The sequence below is a fragment of the Rhea americana genome, unplaced genomic scaffold (genome assembly GCF_003343005.1).
Source record: "Rhea americana isolate MKP2758 unplaced genomic scaffold, rheAme1 scaffold_161, whole genome shotgun sequence".
Lineage (NCBI taxonomy): Eukaryota > Metazoa > Chordata > Aves > Rheiformes > Rheidae > Rhea > Rhea americana.
In genome coordinates, this window is record NW_028185717.1 from 2,131,945 (window position 1) to 2,152,371 (window position 20,427).

Here is a 20,427-nt window from a genome sequence, read left to right on the forward strand (position 1 = left end):
GCCGCGCGAGCGAGGCAGATCCTGTGAGGATTTTTATTGCGGTCTCTTTGTTAGCTACAGACACGCAGGCACACACTCCCAGCTCCCCGCCAGGTTGTGGGAGGTAAGTGGGGGAGGAGAAGGGAGTGCGTGAGCGCGGGACGGAGCCGGGCGCCGTGGGGCGCGCTGCCGGCGGGGACGGGCGCGGGGACGGCGCCAGCGCCACGCGCCCCACGGCCACGGCAGCAGGAGAAGCGGCCCCGGCGGCTTTCAGGGACTTGTTGGCAACTCAGCGAGGGTTGCCATAGCTTTTTATGTAGGGTGACCAGAACCGGCTGGAACCGGTTTGAGGCAGATCAGCTCCGAGCACAATGCAGTCACTGAGCTGCTGCACGGGGATAGCTTCCTCCCTCCATGGCAGCCAAAAGCAGAGGAGCTTGCAGACAGATACCAGCCCAAAACAGTATGTGAATGCACACTTTAGACACACAGCACTGGTATGTGGCTAATGTAGTCATAAAGGATTCTGTATGTGAATGTACATATTTGCAGTAACTGAGATTACTTTGGCTTTTCATGCCTTTTTATGCTTAAGGAATGGGCAAGAGCTGAGATTTATGACCCTTATTAAAATATTTTTGCTTTGCAAGGGTGGGACACTGGTTATGCAGTCTATTTTAAACTAAACTAAATAAAATTGATTGAWTGATTTGTAATTGTAGTTATGTTTGTGACTGAAGAATGCTGCTTTGCATGCTGTTTTATTTGCAGGGTGCTGTCTTGTGGTTTTCTTCTTTAGGAGACGTTAAGGGGGGGGGTGTCTGTGTGTTTCTGAAAGGCCAAGAGGAAACAGTATTGTTGCAGAATTGTGCATAAAAGCATTGCAAAGATGCTGTAAGGCATACTCTTCTTTTTTCCYTTTTTTTTTCCTTGTAGGCCTATTGATTGGGGCTGCCTTTAACCCTTTCATATTTGCAGAGGTAATGCATCTGTGGCAGTAACTGAGCATTGGCTAAAATATCTTTCAAAGGTCAAGGTTCACAAGGTGAGACATGATGTTTTGGGTATGAATATAACAATAGCATGAAAGTACATTTATGTGAAAAGTAAATCTGGCTCCTGATTGCACACTTGGCACGTTAGTAAAGAGACAATGGTTTAGATGTTAGTAAAGAAATACTATTAACCTCCTCCAGGTTTAATAGGATTAAAGCTATTATTTGTAAAGACTTATTGTTATCTTGGCTAAATACAGTGTCTTTATTTAAATATCACACATCCGGATATACATTTTTATCACAATGTAGTCATAAAGAATAGGCCTCTGAGTGACAATCATAAATTGTGGACCACATGGCAGTGAACTGTTTTGTGTTGCATTACAGCATTACACATTCAGAATTTGCTGTCTAATTGTTTAAAGGTTGATTGTTCGGCCATGTCTAAATAACCTGATGCTTATTTCTGAATTAAGGTCTTCATTGTTAAACACGTACTTAATATAGCCTACATAGAAAAATATATGAAAATATATGAAATAAATTGTGTGGATGGAGTTTCTTAAACTGTTTTAACCCAGGGAGGATTTTGCAGCCAAGTGGAAAGATGTGTTTTAGAGGTTTGATGGAGCTCCAGTGAATTATTAGTGGCATGAATTATAATATTGTGCTGTAATGAAATAAGAATAGGAAACCGGATGGGCAGTGCATCAGCTCCTGAGGGATGACTACTTTTAACTCAAAGCTTCACAGCAATGGATAATGGATAGTATTTTTTTTTTCCTTCATCTAAAAAATAAATGTGTACTTAGATTTGAGCTGGCATTTGCATCTTATACTGAAAGCTGGAGGATTCAGGGAGAGGGAGAGGGGCAGAGAGAAGAAAGCAGTAATGAATATAGCAAAGGGAAGAACAAAGGCTGTTAGAGCTTACACATTGGAACACTAAACATTTTGCCTTGGGGATTCTTTTGCTAGAACTGTTACTTCCTATAACAGGAAATCAGCAACTCTAGAATCTTATCCAGTATGATTTTAAACAGTCTAACCAGTCCTGGCTGCTAGCTGTTTTGGTAGTCTACAATCAAGATAAATATGGAGGAAAAACATTGAAAATGTTTTAGTCTAGTGTGCAGTGAGGGTCTTTTCCTCTGTGTTCAGGAAAATAAAGTAGACAGCATTAAAAGCCTTGAGAGATTGTGGATATTTGGTAAGTTGGTAGCTGATGTTAGGTAGGGCTTCTGCATCAAAGAGTGACAAATAGAACCTTTTTATTTCTGACTGCAGTAGATTACATAAGGCATTTAGAAATGAATTGTAGCCGAGTGAAAGTAGCATGCTAACGTTTAGCCTGAAAATGTGTTTGTGTAGTTTTTAATGTAGATAGAATGTATTGTTTCTCAGATTTCATAGGGCAGTAAATAAGATGCATGGTGGAGCAAAATGTCTAGCAGATCACTGTGCTTATTTCTGTTCATATTTTTCGTAATTTGAATGCAGAGGTTCTGTATTTGACTGTAGACATCTGTAGCAGAATTATGCTTGCAAACATGAATTTATGGTGCATAATAGGAATAGTGTCTATTACTGCTGCTTGCTCTTTTCCAAGTGTCAGCTAAAAAACATATGTTACGTGAGAGCACCTTTTAGAATTTTTTTCCTCTACCAGAATAGTAGGCTGCTTTAAAATTGTAAGTACTTGAATTGTCACAAAATTCAGTGTATCTGTTTGATTTGGATTTTGGAACAAGATCCGTACTATGTTTTTTTTATTTTTAGCACAGGAGGTTTTGCATTTGCAGGGATTTTTTAGGCTGTAAGATGAGAAACCTGAATAGATGCTGGAGTCTGCAGTATTCTTGGTGAGTTTTATTTTTTTAGATTAATAATATTCATGAACTCTCTTTACCAGATTTTGATTTTGCACATAGGCCAGCTTTCCAACGGAAAATGATGCTAATTGTTGGAGGGTTGGTCCTGTGTGTCAGTAATGATGATCTCATCTTGCATTGAGGCTTGTCTCGGGTATTTGATCTTGAAAGTAATGATTTGTCAAAGTTCGAAGTTGTTTTTGAGTGAAATAAGTAGGTTTATTTTCCTCAGAAGTATGAGTGTATGATACAGTATAAACATGCATTCTAATTCCTGGGAGTGAATGTAAAAAAAAATGTTGAAACAGGCCTACTGTTTTGGGGCCTGTTTGTTGCTAGAGCTGCACAGGCAGGCCCTGCCTGACTTGGAGTGCTCTCACTGAGATTGTCTGCAGCTGCTTCATGCTATTTTCAAGCAAGAATTGCCATTCACTTTTGAAAAAGAATATATTAACCTGAGTAGAGGAAATAGGAAGAAAGAGTTGTTTAGAATGTGATTCAAATTTGCATTTAATCGGGAATCTTAGTGTCCTATTCATTACTGCAGTACATCTGAGTCATTCGCATGTTACTGTCCCAGGCAATTTTACATATAAAAAATATAAAAAACTAGGAAAGCCATTTTTATAATCCATTCCTAATTAGCATGCAAAAAGAGTGGTTTGGGGTTTTACCTGCTTCATGAATTCATCCTCATTTTAAGAGAAATTTAGGAAACTGCTAGGCCCAAAACTTTAACTGGGTCTCCTGGCAAATGTAGGCAGTTTTCCGTTGGCCAGCTGTAGATAGAGGTGGTCTGCTCAGCTCCGTATGGTGTGGAAAAGGAGATACCCTACCTCTGTGCTGAAATACCCTCTTTCTTCCTGCCAGGCAGAGGTTGGTAATAGCGAACTTTGAACCAGTTGGATCTGGTGCTCTTTAAAATGGACTGGAGGTAGTTCAGCAGTGGTATGAGAAGAGGAAATGGACAGAGATGAAAATATCTCTCTTCTTTCTCTTTGTCCTCTGTGCTGTTCTCCCCAAAGAACTTGAGATGGCTGTTTCCCCCCACTCCCCCCCCCCCAAAAAAAAAGACCATTTTTTTTTTTCAAATTTAAGAAAGAGTTAGATAACAAGATCAGCCTTCTAAGCAGCCATAAATTACAAATGATTTTATTGCTGTGGTGGAAAATTCCTGGTGGAAATTTGCTTAAGAAAACAAAACCTCTCACTAAATGTCTTWGCTTAATAGTACCTATTGCAAGGAAAAAAGGCTAGGTTTTTAACAGGACAGATAATGTAAGGTCTATTACCAGATGCAGGATATAGTAGGAAGAAAGAACAACAGCAGCTATCTGCTCTCTTACAATCTGTTACAGGAATTGATTTTTTTTTTGAAAGCTGTAGTAACTTACAATTGAAAACCAGCTTCTTTCGGAGATGAATATCTTATTTGTTGGCTTGATACGGCTTGATAATCCGTAATTGCAAAACTCAGCTAAAGCAATAAACACAAATACCACTTTGCCATACCTCACATTAAAGACACGTTAAAGAGAATTCTCTGCAGAGATTGTTACAGTTCTGAGGCTCAAAACTTGAATCCACAAGCAGATTGATTGGAAAAAGTTTTGCACGTAGGAACTGGAAACTGGGAAAAGTAAATTTGCAAACATCAGTCTGCAGCTCCATCTGCGTTCTATGTGTGGAAGTAGATATCACCCTTACAACCTCTGGGGACTCCCAGATTATTTTGTTCACTTGGAAAAAGGTTACATGCCTACTCAATGTGCTCTAGGTGAGCTTCTGTGCCAGATTATAGCAACACGCCATGAACCCTATGCATATGCAATACAATATCTTTGAGATGTTTCCATGACTTAATCTTTGTGATATTTACGTGACTTCATCTTCTGCCATTCCAAACATAAGTTGCTACAACTGCTTTCATAGTATGTGATTTTGAACTTCTAAAATTTTTTAAAAATCCACCTCAGTACTGAAAAGTTTAAAAGATTGTAGATAATAGCAACCAAACTGCACTTTTCTTCAAATCAATAGAATACGCTTGGTAATGCCGTGATTTGGTGGTTTTATTACTTGTTTTAAAATAATGAATGCTGAGAACAGACAAATCTGGCAGCCAGTATGTGGGTCAACAAGGTTCTGTAGTATCCTAGAACTAGACAAATAAWAGCAGAATGGAAGGAATGAGTTTGTTCAATCAAGTTTTATCATTTCATAAATACTGTAGCAATTATTTAAAATTCATACCGTCTTTTGTTTGTAATAACTAACAATACTATTTTAGATTAACTGTTGAGAAAAATTTACGTTTTAGGGCTTTTCCTCTGTAAGGCATCCAGATTTGTTTATAGCATGTTAATTCTATAGCTAGCTTAGAAGTAGACCCCAGTCAAATGTGTTCTGAGCTTTACTTTAGACCAGGTATCTCTAGTTGTTCACTGTTTTTGTGGTTAAAAACACAGGAGAATGTGGAAATGTTCTAAAGCTGTTTCATTTAGCACCTACCTGCATACCGATAACTTTAGTCTCAGAAGAAGAAAAGTATTGTAATATACTGGTTTGTGCTGTCTACTTCTAGATTCAGGTTTTTGGTACTGTATGGTAGCATCTTCATTTGTCTAAGCCAATGGAAATAACTTACGCTGAAACCCAAAATGCTTAATTTAATTTTATTTCCATCTCTGGAAGTACTAGAAACCCAGCTCTTCCATGTCCTGAACAACCTGCTCTATTTGAACCTGCTTTGTGCAGAGATGTTGGACTAGATGATCTCCAGAGGTCCCTGTYAACTTCAACTATTTTTTTAGTGATTTGATGGACAGGAAATTCAGCAGAATGTTTGTTGAAAAGTTCGGGGGGGGGCAGTAAAGAATAAATCTTGAAATTATTCCAAAGCTGTCAACAGTAGGATTATTGCATTGAATACTTTCCTTATCATTCATCGTAAAAGAAAAAAACCTAATATATACATATAGTATGCTAATATATATATGTAAGCTAATACATATRTATGGGGGGGTGTATGTATGTGTGTGTGTATATATATGTATATATATATTTTAAAGATTGTTTARTACTTTCCTTCCTATGTTTTCTGTGGAACAGTGAAGAGGGAAGAAAATTGATGTAATGTTCTCTTTGAAAACCAGAGACACAAATTCAGGTTATTGAAATTAGTACATAGAGACAAATTTGGTTCTTGGTTTTTGTTTATTTGTCTGTTTTAAGTTAAACACTGTGTACAGTGTTGAARTATCGGATTCTTCACTATGATTTTAAACTGAAGAACACCCAAGTACTTCACAAAAATGTGTAAAAATCTAAGGACTGGCATGACTTTATTGATACGATGGATGGTAAATAAGACCTTTATCCTAAGAAATCAAAATACTGCCTGTTGTGAAAGCTATRTGTCTGGAACCGGGCATGTTTCTGTTTTTTTCAACAGTAACAGATTGTGGTATCTTTGATAAGCCAAGAGGAGCCTGTATTTATGTGAGTATGATAGGCACTGGTGACTGTGGTTAAAGTGGCCTCTTGCATATCCTCCTTGCCTACRGAGTATTTCAAACCACACTGAGTCATGGTTTGAGATGTGGTTCTCATTTCCTGGAGAAGTTTTGGTGGTTGAACTAACTAGCATACTGCTTTTGCCTCTTTCAGATACTTAGCTTTCAAAGTAAATAATGAGAAGTGTTARTCAGTCATCATTACTTATATATGTTGAATAATAAACTGCTTATAAGCTGTGTTTTAGGCTAATATTTGGCTAATGTTAGGATATATTACTGTCATTCTGATTGAGATACTTCAGTGTTCTCTACATGATAAAATTTCTTGGCATAACAATACAGAAATTAAATAAAAAAATATACCCTATTACTTCTTGCATAGGTATTTTGTTCCAGACTGAACGTGATGTAAATTCGGTGTAATTACCTGTGTTTTGAAGCAGAATAATTATACCAGATTATCAGAATTTTATTCTGGAATGGAATATCTACCTGGGAATTTATACCAGTCTGACARTAGTATTGTTATGTATAGCCATGCCAGAAATTGAAAAATGTTGTCTCAATGCTGTTCTTCTTACAGTACCAAAAGGATGCTAATCTTAAGAGAACGAATAGAAAGAAATGAACTCTGTCCTAAAAAATGAAGTCTACAACAGTATATAATACCATTTGAGGTAAGAAACCTTAGGAAGGGTTTACAGAAGATAAAGGTCTGTAGTCACAGCAATGCAAATTCCATTGGTAGGTGCAAATTTATGTGTTGATTTCTTTTCCTGTTTCCTTAAATAATAGACTTGCTGCTGAAAGAAGCTTGCTTTGAGTAGTTATTTGAACAAGAACAGGTGGGATTTGGAGGTGAAAGTTAGGAAGTTGAACTTTAGTACAGCAGAAAAGGGGGGAGCCAGTAAAGACAGTTAAAGTATTACCAGACTTGTGATTGAGGAATAGAGATTTCGACGGGCAGGAGTATGAGTTTCTAGGAGGAAAGAGTGGTCAGTTTTTTGAAAGCAAATGATGAAATAAAGGAGTAAAAATTGAGCATGCAAGGCCATGCTTAGGATCAAGAAAAGGTTGTTAGAAACCTCTAGGCATAGAGAAGGTTCATTGGCAAAATGCTGGAAAGAAAGGATTATCTGTTGTTACTGGGTCTGGAGAACTTGAAGCTGGTCTTATACCTGACAGATGAAATCAGACTTTTGAGCTACCAGTTTCGAGCTATAACCTGTCTGGGAGTTGCCAGACCATTCTGTTCTTGTCTTCAGTCAGCTGTTGCACTTCTTAGAAAGAGTCTGAGTACTTTACAGATTGCTTTACATCAAAAAGTGCCTTTTAATTTCAACAGCAATTTATAAGCGACTTGGTCTTTCTTGTGGGAATAATGTGCCCCATCTGCAGCAGTTTTAAAGCCCAAGCTACAAGATGAATCATATTTGAAAAGATAGGAAAAACATTTTCTTCTGTGGCTTTTTTTCTTTCCCCTTGATAGAGTCTGTGAAAGAGTCGTTTTGTTTGTTTTTTTTTTCTCATATGGCTAGAGTCCTTCCGCCTGGAACCAGTACACATACAGGGCCTGAGGAGGAGTGACAAAAATTTCCTTTACTAAAACAAAACAGTATTCCATTAATTGTTCAGAAGCAAGTAGCTGCTTCTAAGCACTGATGTTTCTTCAGTTGCTACTTAATGTCAGTACGTATTTGAGCCTTCTTCTCATCTAAGCAAACAATCTATGTAAGAARGTAGTATTTCAAAATGGTCTCTGGAATCTCTGTTAATAGGGAGGCGCTTCTGGATGTACTCTGTTTTGCAGACTTTATTCCATCTTTCTGMATGTCAGCCTTTTAAAACTTTTGAATACATCCTTAGACTTTCCATCTAACAGCCACGGTATGAAGGCCCCGAAAGATTTAAAAGGGATTTTCATGGGTATAGCAAAACTATTTTTCATGGATATAGCAAAAAATTCTTGTCCTGCTTGCTTCTTCCAGTGTCACTAGAGAGTTCTCTGGAACTGGTTCCTGTTTTGACATAATTATCCAAGTGAATAATTCACTGGAATGTATTATCAGATGAACTGGAGTAAAAAGGGCAACTAGGAAAATAAGGCAGTGGAACAATAAAGTGCTATCTTCTTTGGCTGAAACCTGGCTCATCCTCTTCATGCTCTTTATAGGAAGCACTCACTTCAGGAGATGTGTTTCCAAAGAAAGAAAAATGTAGAACTTTGAACAGAAAAACAGCAATCTTAATTTCTCTTTCAGAATTTATTTCAGACCTTACRTTTTAATAAGATACTGATATGCATGTAAAGATGAACTTTATCGCCAAAGAGATGAATAGAAATCCTTAATTATATCCATAGACATTTCAGAATCCACTATRGTGAGTCTGTAAGATTCACTGTTAGATTTACCAGAAGTCCTATCAGCCACCATCAAGAAGAACAACCCRGAAGTGTTGTTCTTCACATTGCTTGGTTCTCTAGCTGTATAGTTTCTAYTGGTCATATCCAGGAATTTTTCTTTTTTTTTTCTTCCTACTGTCATTGAGTAATCAGTAAGCAAAATAATAYCTGAATTTTTAAAGAAACTGATTTTTTTCAACTTTTTTAAAGTATTTCAAGCATCCTGAAAGATGTAATYTTAAGACAAAAATGATAGCTATTCCCAGGACATTTTTTCAGTAAACATGAGTAAACAGCCAGACAGAGAAAAAGGAAATGGAGCTAATCCACAGGAAATAAGAGGTGTCGTATAAAGTGAGACTATGTTGTCTGAAAAATGAAATAATACTTTGAACAAGTGAATTCAATAAATCTAAGAACTGACTCTCCATATTAGTATCCTCCAAATTAGAGATGTTTAATTTATGGTCAAGTCCAGGCAGTATGCTTCATAATACATGCTTCAAGTTAGCAGTACCCCACTCTGAGATGAGTTTGGTTTCTTTTATGTAGAAAAAGCAGCAGTCTTTAGTTTCTTAACTAAAAATTAAAAAATAACATTTCATAAAAAGATGTTTGAAGAGATGGAATTTTTACTGCTTGTTTCATAAATTTTCTTTGTTTATTCTGAGGAATGTTACACACATTGCAAACTATCTTAGAATAAATCTGAAGATAATCTTCCCTTGTTAAGTGCACTTAAAAGCCGTTAACAATAAAATGTACCCATTTTAATGGCAGTCCTCTGATACTAGGTTTTTCACAGCTGTGTTTGTCTCTTTGGAAACAACGATTTTTGCTTTCAGCAGTTCTGAAAGCAGTTCTCAAGTTCCAGTTTCTGGAAATTCACAATTTCCTAGTGAACCAGGAAGTTGCCTCATTTCCTTTTTTGAACTACTTACAGGCTTCGTGTTGGCCCACGGAAGGAATAGCTAGCACCGTGTCTGGCAGCCAAGGCTCTGGTTGATTTTAATCTTCGATGAAAGATAAGAGTTCTATCTCCAAGGGTTATTGAATGGTATCTGGAGAAAAAAGGGAGGAATATGGCTTCCGAGTCCTGGCAGATGCGGTGGAAACATAGTATATATACTGAATCTAAAAGATAGTCTAGAAAAGAGAAAAAGAGTTGAATARAATACCCAGGCTGCAACTTTGTTTACTTTTTTGACAAGACTGGCCACTTCTTAGTCTCTTCTTGTTTAACTTGGATTATTTTAGAAGTTTGAAGAAGTTCCTCATAAGGGGAGTAGTATTCCTGGGTRCCCCATGTAAGAGAAACCATTCCACTCTCACACTGTGCTAGAGCATGGGAGTTGTTCTATGTACAGCTTGACGATGGCAACTTTATGCAGTGTGTGCACTCTATGAAGAAATTTGTGCTCTTACCTCAAATTGCAGACTTCTCGATTCTGTTAAGCTATTTTTCTACTGTGGAATTAGCATTAACTGAGTTACTTGGTAAAGCACAAATGTATCTTCTCTGTTATGCAGAGTTGCAGTCCTAAAGATTTAGGTGAAGTACTATGTAAGTGGCCTTTACTTAATTCATTGCTGTTGATGAGTGTAACACACTAATATATGTAATTGGAGGAAGTGTTAGACTGGGAGTATTTTATAGTTCTTCTAGAATGTGTATAATAACTGTAGAYTCCTGTTGGCAGACTTAAAGTTGAAGTGCAGTTAGTGTATTGATTTGTGAAAAACTCTGTCAATTAAGGTTTTGTTTGTGTGATTTTATGTGGATTTGATATAGATTGGTCTCTAGAATCTTTTCCATTTAATTTTTAGAAGAATTTCCTGTGTAACATTCATATTATGTATGTGATTTTTCTTACTATTTGTAAACATTTAAATTTCCAAGGATGTTAACTAATAACTTGTAACTCAGCAGACAATCTTTGCACAGTAATTTAGAAGTATAGTATTGAAAYTGTAATTTGAAGTGAGCTGTTACTGAAATATCCACAGTGTTTTTCCCTAATCTAGGTAGCAACTTACYTCAATACTGGATTGTTCCGGTGCCTGGGTTACGTTACCAGGGGTTCTGGTTATCTGTGTTGTAAATAAAACGTAGCTGGGGCATAAAAGGGACGTTTTGGACATTTATCTTTAAGATTGTTTTCCTTGTGGTGTATTCAGTATATTTCCCTATTTCACATTCTATGTATGATAAGCTGTGCATCCACATGGAAATGAGGGATAAAAATCAGTCTGTTAGTTTTAGATAATCCTGCATCCTTGACTGTTTTGCTAGACTGTCTCCAAAGCCAGTAATGCTTTGATCTTTGATATTCATTGTAGCTTAATGTTTTACTTGCAACCCTTTCTTCCCCCTTTTCAAACCAGCAAAATGTCTTTTCTTACCTTTAAATATTATTCTTTTAGGAGTTTGTCACTGTGTTTGAGCAGAGCTCTTATTATAGTGTCTTTACAAGACTGAAAAGCAGGAGGACCGAACAGCAGGCCTGTGCGTTTCCAGAGCTGTACGAAGGATAGGCTCCTTGTGARCGGGCGCGCCGCCTTCGAGTGGCAGTGCTCTCCTCGGCAGGTTATTCCCAGTAGGTAACTGTGTTCAGGGTAACCAGTGTACTGCCATGCCACTCTGGGTTAGGTGTAAACTACAGTTGCTGATTACACTGTGATACAGAGATATCTAAGCCAGTTTTAAATGAACTAGTTTGTGTCCCAGTAACAGAATTATGACTGTACATTTGGGCTCCCTATCATGTTTTGTAGGCAATTAAAAGAAGACGTTCTGTAAAGAGTTTCAGTTCTTTCTCTCTTTTTGCTAATACCATTCCTGCTGTAAGGCAAGTGATTATTACAGTTTTTAATCCATAGATTATGTAAAGATCTTTGCATTTCAGAAATGTTGACCTATTTCTTTTCGTCTTAGATCGGTAACTTAATAGCTTTTAAGGCCAGAAGGGACCTTTATGTTTAGCTATTCTGACTTTCTGCAAAACTTGAGCCAAATAATCTCACTCAGTAACTTCTGTATCAAACCTGTATGTTCTGTTGAAGCTTCATGAAAGAAATCATGACTAAATGTAAAAATGTAAATAGATAAAAWTTTATGCCAGTATAGACTTCTTTTTTGTCTTTCCCATGTACTTTTTTCTTCTCTGTTCTTCGCTGTTCAATTTGTAAAAGCTTTTGAGATTGAATCTGAAAATGTATTACTTACTACATCAAAGATGGAATTATAAGAGCTCAGATTCACATAGTTGCAGCTCATTCTCAAGGGAGTTAAGGGAGCAGAATGGCAGGTGAACTTCTGAAATTATTTATCTGTTAAGCAATAATCTGAGATCTGAGCCTGAAAGTACACCATTCAGTGGATAACATTCACAATCATTCAGTGATTAATCATATTCGTGGGAAAATACTTCCAGCTTTACCAATAATAAATTCAAATGCAGCATTTCAGTTAAACATGTGAAAAAGGTGGATTTCATCATCTGGGCTTTAGTAAATCAWATGTAATAGGGGTTATCATCATAGTGACTTCAGAAACCTTTTTTTGACAGAATACTTGCCCTTTTTTCCTTCTTGATATCAGTTGGGCTTTCAGCATTTCTAAGTGACACAAAATCCCAAGTTATGTTGCCAAGGCTATAGATAAACATCTTCATCTGAGCTAGATGCTTTTTACAAGACTTTTTAAGAAAGAAGGAGAAATAGGCAGTTGTAATGTGCAATTCGACATATTCTGAAGTAGATTTCTAAAATAGGCCACATGAAAGCCTGTTTYTTTCACACTTCTTTAAAGAGAGCTTGTGGTGAATGGAGATGCAGCTAGCCATATGATAGATGCGTAAAGTTAAGTGAGGGTTGTCTTTTGTAATACAAATACTTCCTAAATCATTGACCATTTGAAGAAAAACACCTAACTAAACTGATAGCCAAACTGTATCAGTGTGCACTGGTGTTTTGTGCTTTATATAAGAAATCTGTAGTAAACGCGTAGCTGCATACTGGTTTAGATTTTTTCCACGTGATTTTGATTTATCTCATTTTAGAACTCAGTCTGTTAGTTTTTTTCCTGAAATAGTAAAGAGAGTGGTTTCAAGTGAAAGAAAAACAAAGTGGTTTTAATGTAGCAAAATGGAAACACAATTGTAGCCATTGCTGCTGTTTGAACAGCCTAAATTTAGCCTGGAATCTGGACAGGGAAGGTGCATAATCTTCCTTTTTTTGTTGTTTTATTTCTGTTTACTTTGATATTGCTTGGATAAGCATCTGTTCACTCTTACCAAATTCGTGAGTTTGATCTAAATATTAATGCATCTGTTTTACTGGTCAGGGATAATGTGTGTGAGAGGGATATTTGAAATGGGACACAAGAACATCCTAAATCACTGCTTCRTAAGATTCCATTTTCACCCTCATGGCCCATTTCCTTTCTGCACGCACTATGTATTTGTGGTATAAGCTCTTGGATCAAACAAATAGTTTCTTAAAACTACCCACTGGGATCTTTCAGGAGGCAGTAAATGAAATGAACCATCAGGTCGTGTGTTGCCTTCCATTGACAGCCTTTGTTAGCTACAGTATTAAATGCCACTCATCTGGGTGAACTGAGAATCAACAGCAGCCGTCATTCCGTAGCCAACTAGCATCATCAAAAAATAAAGCATCGTGACCTTGCATTTACTGTTCTTTCCCTGCCCATATGCTGTAAGCTCGTTTGAGAAAGAATGGTGAGCTGTGGCCTTTACAGAATGGCACTTGCTCCTGAAACAAAACGCTTCTGAGGAAATTTACCAGCCTGATGAAATATTCTCAGCATCTTACCAATAACCTGTATGAGTGATTAATACCATTTCCATTGTTGTTGTGAACTTATAAATAGTGTCCTCTATTTTTGATAGCTGGAGATTTTTTTATACTGTGATGGGTGACTGCAAAGTTGAAAAGATAAAGTTTAGTCAAAAAATGAGCCTTTATATCATTAGCAAAATGAGTTTTATATGAGGATATAGGCATATAACCTTACACAGAAAAATTCTGTCTGGAACATTCATTTTATGTTAACTAAATTGGCAGGCATGGTCAAGAGACAGATGAAAAAATCTTCAGCTATGCGTATGTGTTGATCCTGGCCATTTCTGCGTATCTTTTGAGGTCTTGATTCTTGTTGGTGGTACATTTATTATGTTCACAAAGCTCTCATTTTTTTTTATGTTTTTTTGAATTTCTGATAGTATTTCTGTCTTACTGGTAGTGTGGGTCCAGAAGTGAATTAATTATCTTAACATGTCTAAACAACAGTGATACTGCCTGTCTTTGTTCTAGTGACATRTCATATTTATTAGAATATAGATTAGAATTTTGTAATTATGGCCCTCTCTCAGGAACCTGAAATCCTTCAGGCAGAGGGTAGAATAAAATCTAGGTCTCTAGCATTGTGGGTAAGTGTGCTCATCATCATGCTTTGGTATAAGAAGATGGCAGCTGCCATGTTACGTGGTGAACACAATGGGTTGGGTTCTACTTATACTAATCCATAGGATTGTATTTCTGTTGACAAGTATGTTGCAACAGACCTTTTGCCATGGGATATGTTGTAGTAGCTTCTCTATTACCTGAACTAATTTTTGGAGCTTGGAGAGCACTGTCGCAGATAGTCACACTGGTTCTCTGATGGCTCGTCCTATGATAAGTGATACTGGAGAAAAAACATTGAGCTATATAGTAGGAATGTTTTTCAGTCCTTCAGTACTGATACAAAAACAGGAAAGCAGACAGCATGTTCCCTAAATGGGTAATTTCTAACAATAAAATTTAACTGATTAAATACCTTTTCACACTGAACACTGACTTAGGTCTTAAAAWTTCTGAACAGTCAGAATACATTAAAATCAGCTCTGTTGCAACAGTACAAATCATATCTGTGCATGTTTATGAAAGAGAATTGAAAACTGTCTATCTGGGCTGTCTCTAACTGATTTTTTTTTAGATCCCTACAAGTGATTCACCTGGATTCAGCAGCACACCTTTGCATGCTATTGAAGTGTCTGTTGAAAAGGCAAACCTCATAGTGGGATTTATAAACTAAAAGTATGCTCACGGTTAGTTTTCCTTTTCACATGGCATTGGTAAGGTTTAAGTTTGAGTTACATATTTGGGGTTGGAATTGSATTGAGGAAGAGCAAATGATAGAGGCCAGTGGAAGATGAAAAGAGTAAGATGTGGAAAATGTTATCTGTGAGGAAAAAMCAAGAGTTTGGTGTTGCCTAACCTAAAAAACAGAAGACTGAATGGTCTTGGCTTAAAGTGCTGTTGCAAAGAGGACAGGTAAGAGCAACATATCATTCRTTCAGCTAGCACCAGGAAAGATTCAAATTATGCAACAAAGAACACAGACAGAAATTGTGAAGGACTGGAATAAATTATATTGGAGGTTGTAGAGTCTATTATGGGAGGTTTTCAAAAACAGATGAGACRTCTGTCAGGAATAATGTAGATACAACCTGTGAAAGCTGGTGGATACTATAGCTCTTGCTGTAGTGATTTGACTGTATACTGGCACTTGAACTGCTATTCTGTAATGTATGTTTCTGAAAGTGTTACTTTAGAATTGAAAAGCGCACTAACACCTTTTTGCATAAGTTTATGTTGTATGAAAGTAAGGTATTAGAGCTTTAAATACTGAGATGATGACTTTCTGCTTATTTTACAGATTTGCTTACGATCAAATACATGACCATGGGGGATATGAAGACCCCAGACTTTGATGACCTTCTTGCAGCCTTTGACATACCAGATATGGTAGATCCAAAAGCAGCTATTGAGTCTGGACATGATGATCATGAGAGCCACATAAAACAAAATGCTCATGCAGATGAAGATTCTCATGCACCATCWTCATCTGATGTTGGTGTGAGTGTTATTGTGAAAAATGTACGTACTATTGATTCTGCTGAAGGAATGGACAAGGATAGCCACCATTCCACAGGCAATGGCTTGCATAATGGTTTTCTAACATCATCAGCTCTTGATAGCTACAGTAAAGATGAAGGGAAGTGTCTTAAAGACGATGGGTCAGCTTCTGAGACTACCCTGAAAGACTCAGCTTTCAACCAGTTTAGCCCAATCTCAAGTGCTGAAGAATTTGATGATGATGAAAAAATTGAGGTAGACGACCCTCCGGATAAAGAAGAGATGCGAGGAAATTTCAGAGCAAATGTTTTGACAGGATCTGTATCTCAGCAGGAATATGAGAAACTAAAGACACTTGRCGGAGAGAACTTGATTAAATCTGGAATTCCAGTTTCAAGTAATATAGATAAAAATAAAGTTGGTAAAAGAGAGACGGAGACAAACTCTGTGAATTTAAGTGTCTATGAGCCTTTTAAACCTCGAAAGGTAGAGGAAAAATCGCTGAARGACAGTTCTGAGAAGCTACTTGAAAACAGGGTACTTGATGGAAAACTGAGTGCTGAAAAAAGTGAAACAAATCTTGCTAGCATTTCACAGTCCAAAGCAAAGTCATCAGCAAAGCTTTCTTCATGCATTGCTGCAATTGCAGCATTGAGTGCTAAAAAGGCAGCTACAGATACCAGTAAGGATTTACAGTCTAATTCTGGAGAATCTTCTCCATTACCAAAAGACATGAATGAAAGTCCCCGGGCTATTGAAAAATCACCTGAATCTCAGAATCTCATTGATGGTGCTAAAAAACCATCTGTCAAACAGCCTGATAGTCCCAGGAGTGTATCAAGTGAAAACAGTAGCAAAGGATCTCCATCTTCTCCTGCAGGGTCAACACCAGCAATTCCTAAAGTTCGTATAAAAACCATCAAGACTTCTTCTGGGGAGATCAAGAGAACTATTACTAGAGTGTTACCAGAAGTTGATTTGGACTCTGGTAAAAAGCTAGAGCAGACTGCTTCTATGGTAACTTCCATGACATCTCTCCTGTCCTCACCAACTTCTGCTGCTGTTCTTTCCTCCCCTCCGAGAGYTCCTCTCCAGTCTGCAGTTGTCACCAATGCAGTTGCATCTGCAGAACTTGCACCAAAACAGGTCACTATCAAACCTGTGGCTACTGCCTTTCTCCCAGTTTCAGCGGTTAAAACAGCAGGATCACAAGTTATTAATTTGAAGCTTGCTAACAATACTACAGTGAAAGCCACTGTAATATCAGCTGCTTCAGTGCAGAGTGCCAGTAGCGCCATTATAAAAGCTGCCAATGCTATACAGCAGCAGACTGTTGTGGTGCCAGCATCAAGCCTTGCCAGTGCTAAACTTGTGCCAAAGACAGTCCATCTTGCCAACCTTAATCTTCTGCCTCAAGGTGCTCAAACCACCTCTGAACTCCGCCAAGTGCTAACAAAACCTCAGCAACAAATAAAGCAGGCAATAATTTCTGCAGCAGCCACTCAGCCTTCTAAAAAAGTGTCTCGAGTCCAGGTGGTATCGTCTCTACAGAGTTCTGTAGTGGAAGCATTCAATAAGGTGCTGAGTAGCGTCAATCCTGTCCCAGTTTACATCCCRAACCTCAGTCCCCCTGCCAATGCTGGCATAACATTGCCAACACGAGGTTACAAGTGTTTGGAGTGTGGCGACTCATTTGCTCTCGAGAAGAGCCTGACCCAGCATTATGACAGGAGGAGTGTACGAATTGAAGTGACGTGTAATCATTGTACAAAGAATCTAGTTTTCTACAATAAGTGCAGTCTTCTTTCCCATGCTCGTGGACACAAGGAAAAAGGAGTTGTAATGCAGTGTTCCCACTTGATTTTAAAACCAGTCCCAGCAGATCAAATGATAGCATCTCCTTCGAGCAATACTGCTACATCCTCTATGCTTCAAAGCCCCGTGGGAGYTGGCACACATACTGTAACAAAGATACAGTCTGGCATAACTGGGACAGTAATATCAGCCCCAGCAAGTACACCCATCATTCCAGCTATGCCGCTAGATGAAGATCCTTCGAAACTTTGTAGACATAGTCTAAAGTGTTTGGAGTGTAATGAAGTTTTCCAAGATGAGACATCTCTTGCTACACATTTCCAGCAGGCTGCAGACACAAGTGGACAAGTAGAGTATCATATGTTTAAATTCCAATGTTTCGTCTATAAGCCTAGGGGACTTCGGATGTTTTTACTTTCATATAGATGTTAATTGTCTGAACCTCCATGATTAAAAATATAAACTAAAATCACAAAAAGTCTTGCAAACACTTACATAGTTAATGTCAATATTTTTTAAATTAAAGTTTTCTTAGAWTTTTTTTAGGCCCTAAAGTCTAAAATTTACACTGATGCATATTCTTAATTAAGATTGAACATCAGCTCTTAGAGATGAACTTTATAATATTTAAATGGTCTCTACTAAGAATTTTTAATGATTTGTTCTGTGCTTTGGAATTTAAATACGCAGTGGAATCCACTTAATTGGCACCCTCATTAACTGCACACGTATTTAATCTGAATGATAGTTTTAGGTGATACTTGAAGTGATTTTGACTTCARTTTTCATTATTTTTATATAGGACCATAAATGAGCTAGACAGTTCTGTTGTAGCCACAGGAACTCCAGGCAATGAATAAATGGCACACAGATTCTGTTGAAAGGATATGTATGCTGTTTTCTTCAGGTCTTTCTTAAGTAGAAGTAAAAAGTAGTGTTCACTAGCATGCATTTCTTGCTGTGTGACCATTTGTTTATTTGTTTTGGTTTTCTCTTCTACTTAAAATTGCTTATGAGTTCACTTACTTCAATAAAGAATTTTAGAATCATTTGTATGTTGCCTAATCTGAAAGAAACACGTCTTTCAATAAAAATGAATATTAATCAATGTGCGATGTATTTTATAATCTTATAAGAGTTAAGATCATTAATTAAATGGTATACTTGGATTTCCACTGGGGTGTGCCAATTAAAAGGGATTCTAGTGTATTTCAAAGCATGTGGTTGAGCTAGATGTTGGAGCTCCTTGCTCTGTGGGAAGCTGAAAGCCTGCCAACATGCTCAGACAGGTCAGGAGAGGAATGTCCCGGGAATATCCTTGGAAATGTCATAGCGGCGAGCAGGATAAAAAGTTTAGGAGGAAACCCTGGTAATAGAATGGTAATAGAAGTGCAGATGGTTTCCTGTCAGGATCTCTTTACTAAACTTCAGACTTACTGTGGAGCCTTGAAGCAGGCACACTGTGCCCACCACCTCAGATAGCAATGTGGGCAAAGACCTTTGAATGTGGAAATGATCTTGACGGTGTGCGGTACGTAACTCTGCCTCGGCCTCTGCTTCACTGACTGGCTAGCAGATCTAGGCTGAAGTAGCCTGGATTCACAGTGAAATGCCGTGTGAGTGAATTGCTGTTTGTAAAATTCTGTAGATACTCCTACATAAAGACAGTTTAAGCTTTATGTCAGAAAAGTTGGTACAATATATTCCATCCTTAGATCCCGCTGCAGTTTTAAACCATTTCTGATGACTGAGCATGAATATATTCTGCACAAGTTGCTTAATACTCAGTAACTGTTTTTTAGCAAACTCCTATCCTGGTGTGTGTTAGGGTTTTTTTTTGTTGTTGTTGTTTTTTCTGGTTGTTTTTTTCCATAATAGGTCTGTAATTTTCATTTGTGTTACGATAAGATCCAGTTGTCCATGTGAAAACCTTGTCATGCTTGGTACTATAAAAACAGGTGACTAAAAAGGCAGTCTGTAAGCAGGGAGTTTACAGGACAGAGCAAGTGAATGAGAGAGATAAATGCAGTGAGAATAGGCTGGGAGGACGAAGTAAGGACAAAATGAGCAAAGTGAAACAGAGAAGCACAAAGATAAAAAGTGCTGTAGTAGCTTTTTGGGGAGCGGATGAGAGAGATAAATGCAGTGAGAATAGGCTGGGAGGACGAAGCAAGGACAAAATGAACAAAATGGAACAGAGAAGCACRAAGATAAAAAGTGCTGTAGTAGCTTTTTGGGGAGCGGGGAGAATTGTTGGTGACCCTCTTCAGTGTGGATAGGTAAACTMGCCCGGTTTGCAGTAACACCTTTTGCCATTTCCTCCTACCACTTCATGGTGTTTCTTCCTGTTGCTGCTGGTTTTGCTCTGTATGCATGTCCCTTTAGATACTCTTTGCTCTGGTGACTTACTGTGGGAAAGGAGCGGAGAACTTTGTGGACTATCAAAATGTAGCAGCAAGTAGGTAGAAAGATAAGTATGGATACACATGGCCTGTTGTTTAAAGGAGGAAAGTTTATGAACGTACAGAAAAAGGTCTGCATTGCCTACTAACTACCAATGTGTTTTTATCTCTTMTTGGATACTTACTATCTTTTAAGAGTTGAGGTGTCCACAAAGCCTTAACATCCACTTATTGGGCCATAGATTTCCAGATTAAAACAAAACAACAACAAAGTTTCTGCAAAGCACTGGAGGAAAAGAAGCAACTTTCATGTTGATTCATTTTAAAAGAACACTTTTAATAAATACAATTTTAAATGTTCTGAAACTCCTGTGTTGCGATATCCTTTTCAAAACAAATTAATTTTTTTCTTCATCCTTTTCATATGTCAAGAATCAGTTTCCACATCTGTGCTGCTGTTTTTTATGTTATGTTACCTACTGTAGTGTTACAGCTATACCAAAGTGCCCGTTGCAG

General features: G+C 37.6%; 1 protein-coding gene across 6 annotated transcripts in view; it reads left to right on the forward strand.

Moving 5' to 3' along the window:
- Positions 1-52: 52 nt before the first annotated feature.
- Positions 53-20,427, forward strand: part of ZNF532 (zinc finger protein 532) — a 52,685-nt gene continuing 32,310 nt past the window's right edge. The window contains exons 1-5 of one of the 6 annotated variants that reach the window (XM_085300188.1): positions 126-476; positions 916-1,024; positions 2,757-2,839; positions 6,950-7,043; positions 15,495-17,857. In XM_085300188.1, the coding sequence (XP_085156314.1) occupies positions 15,515-17,857 (2,343 nt within the window). In that variant the 5' untranslated portion in view covers positions 126-476; positions 916-1,024; positions 2,757-2,839; positions 6,950-7,043; positions 15,495-15,514. Of the gene's footprint in view, positions 104-125; positions 477-915; positions 1,025-2,756; positions 2,840-6,949; positions 7,044-15,494; positions 17,858-20,427 lie in introns of those variants that run through there. The other 5 variants (XM_085300189.1, XM_085300190.1, XM_085300192.1 and 2 more) reach the window with 5 other exon arrangements.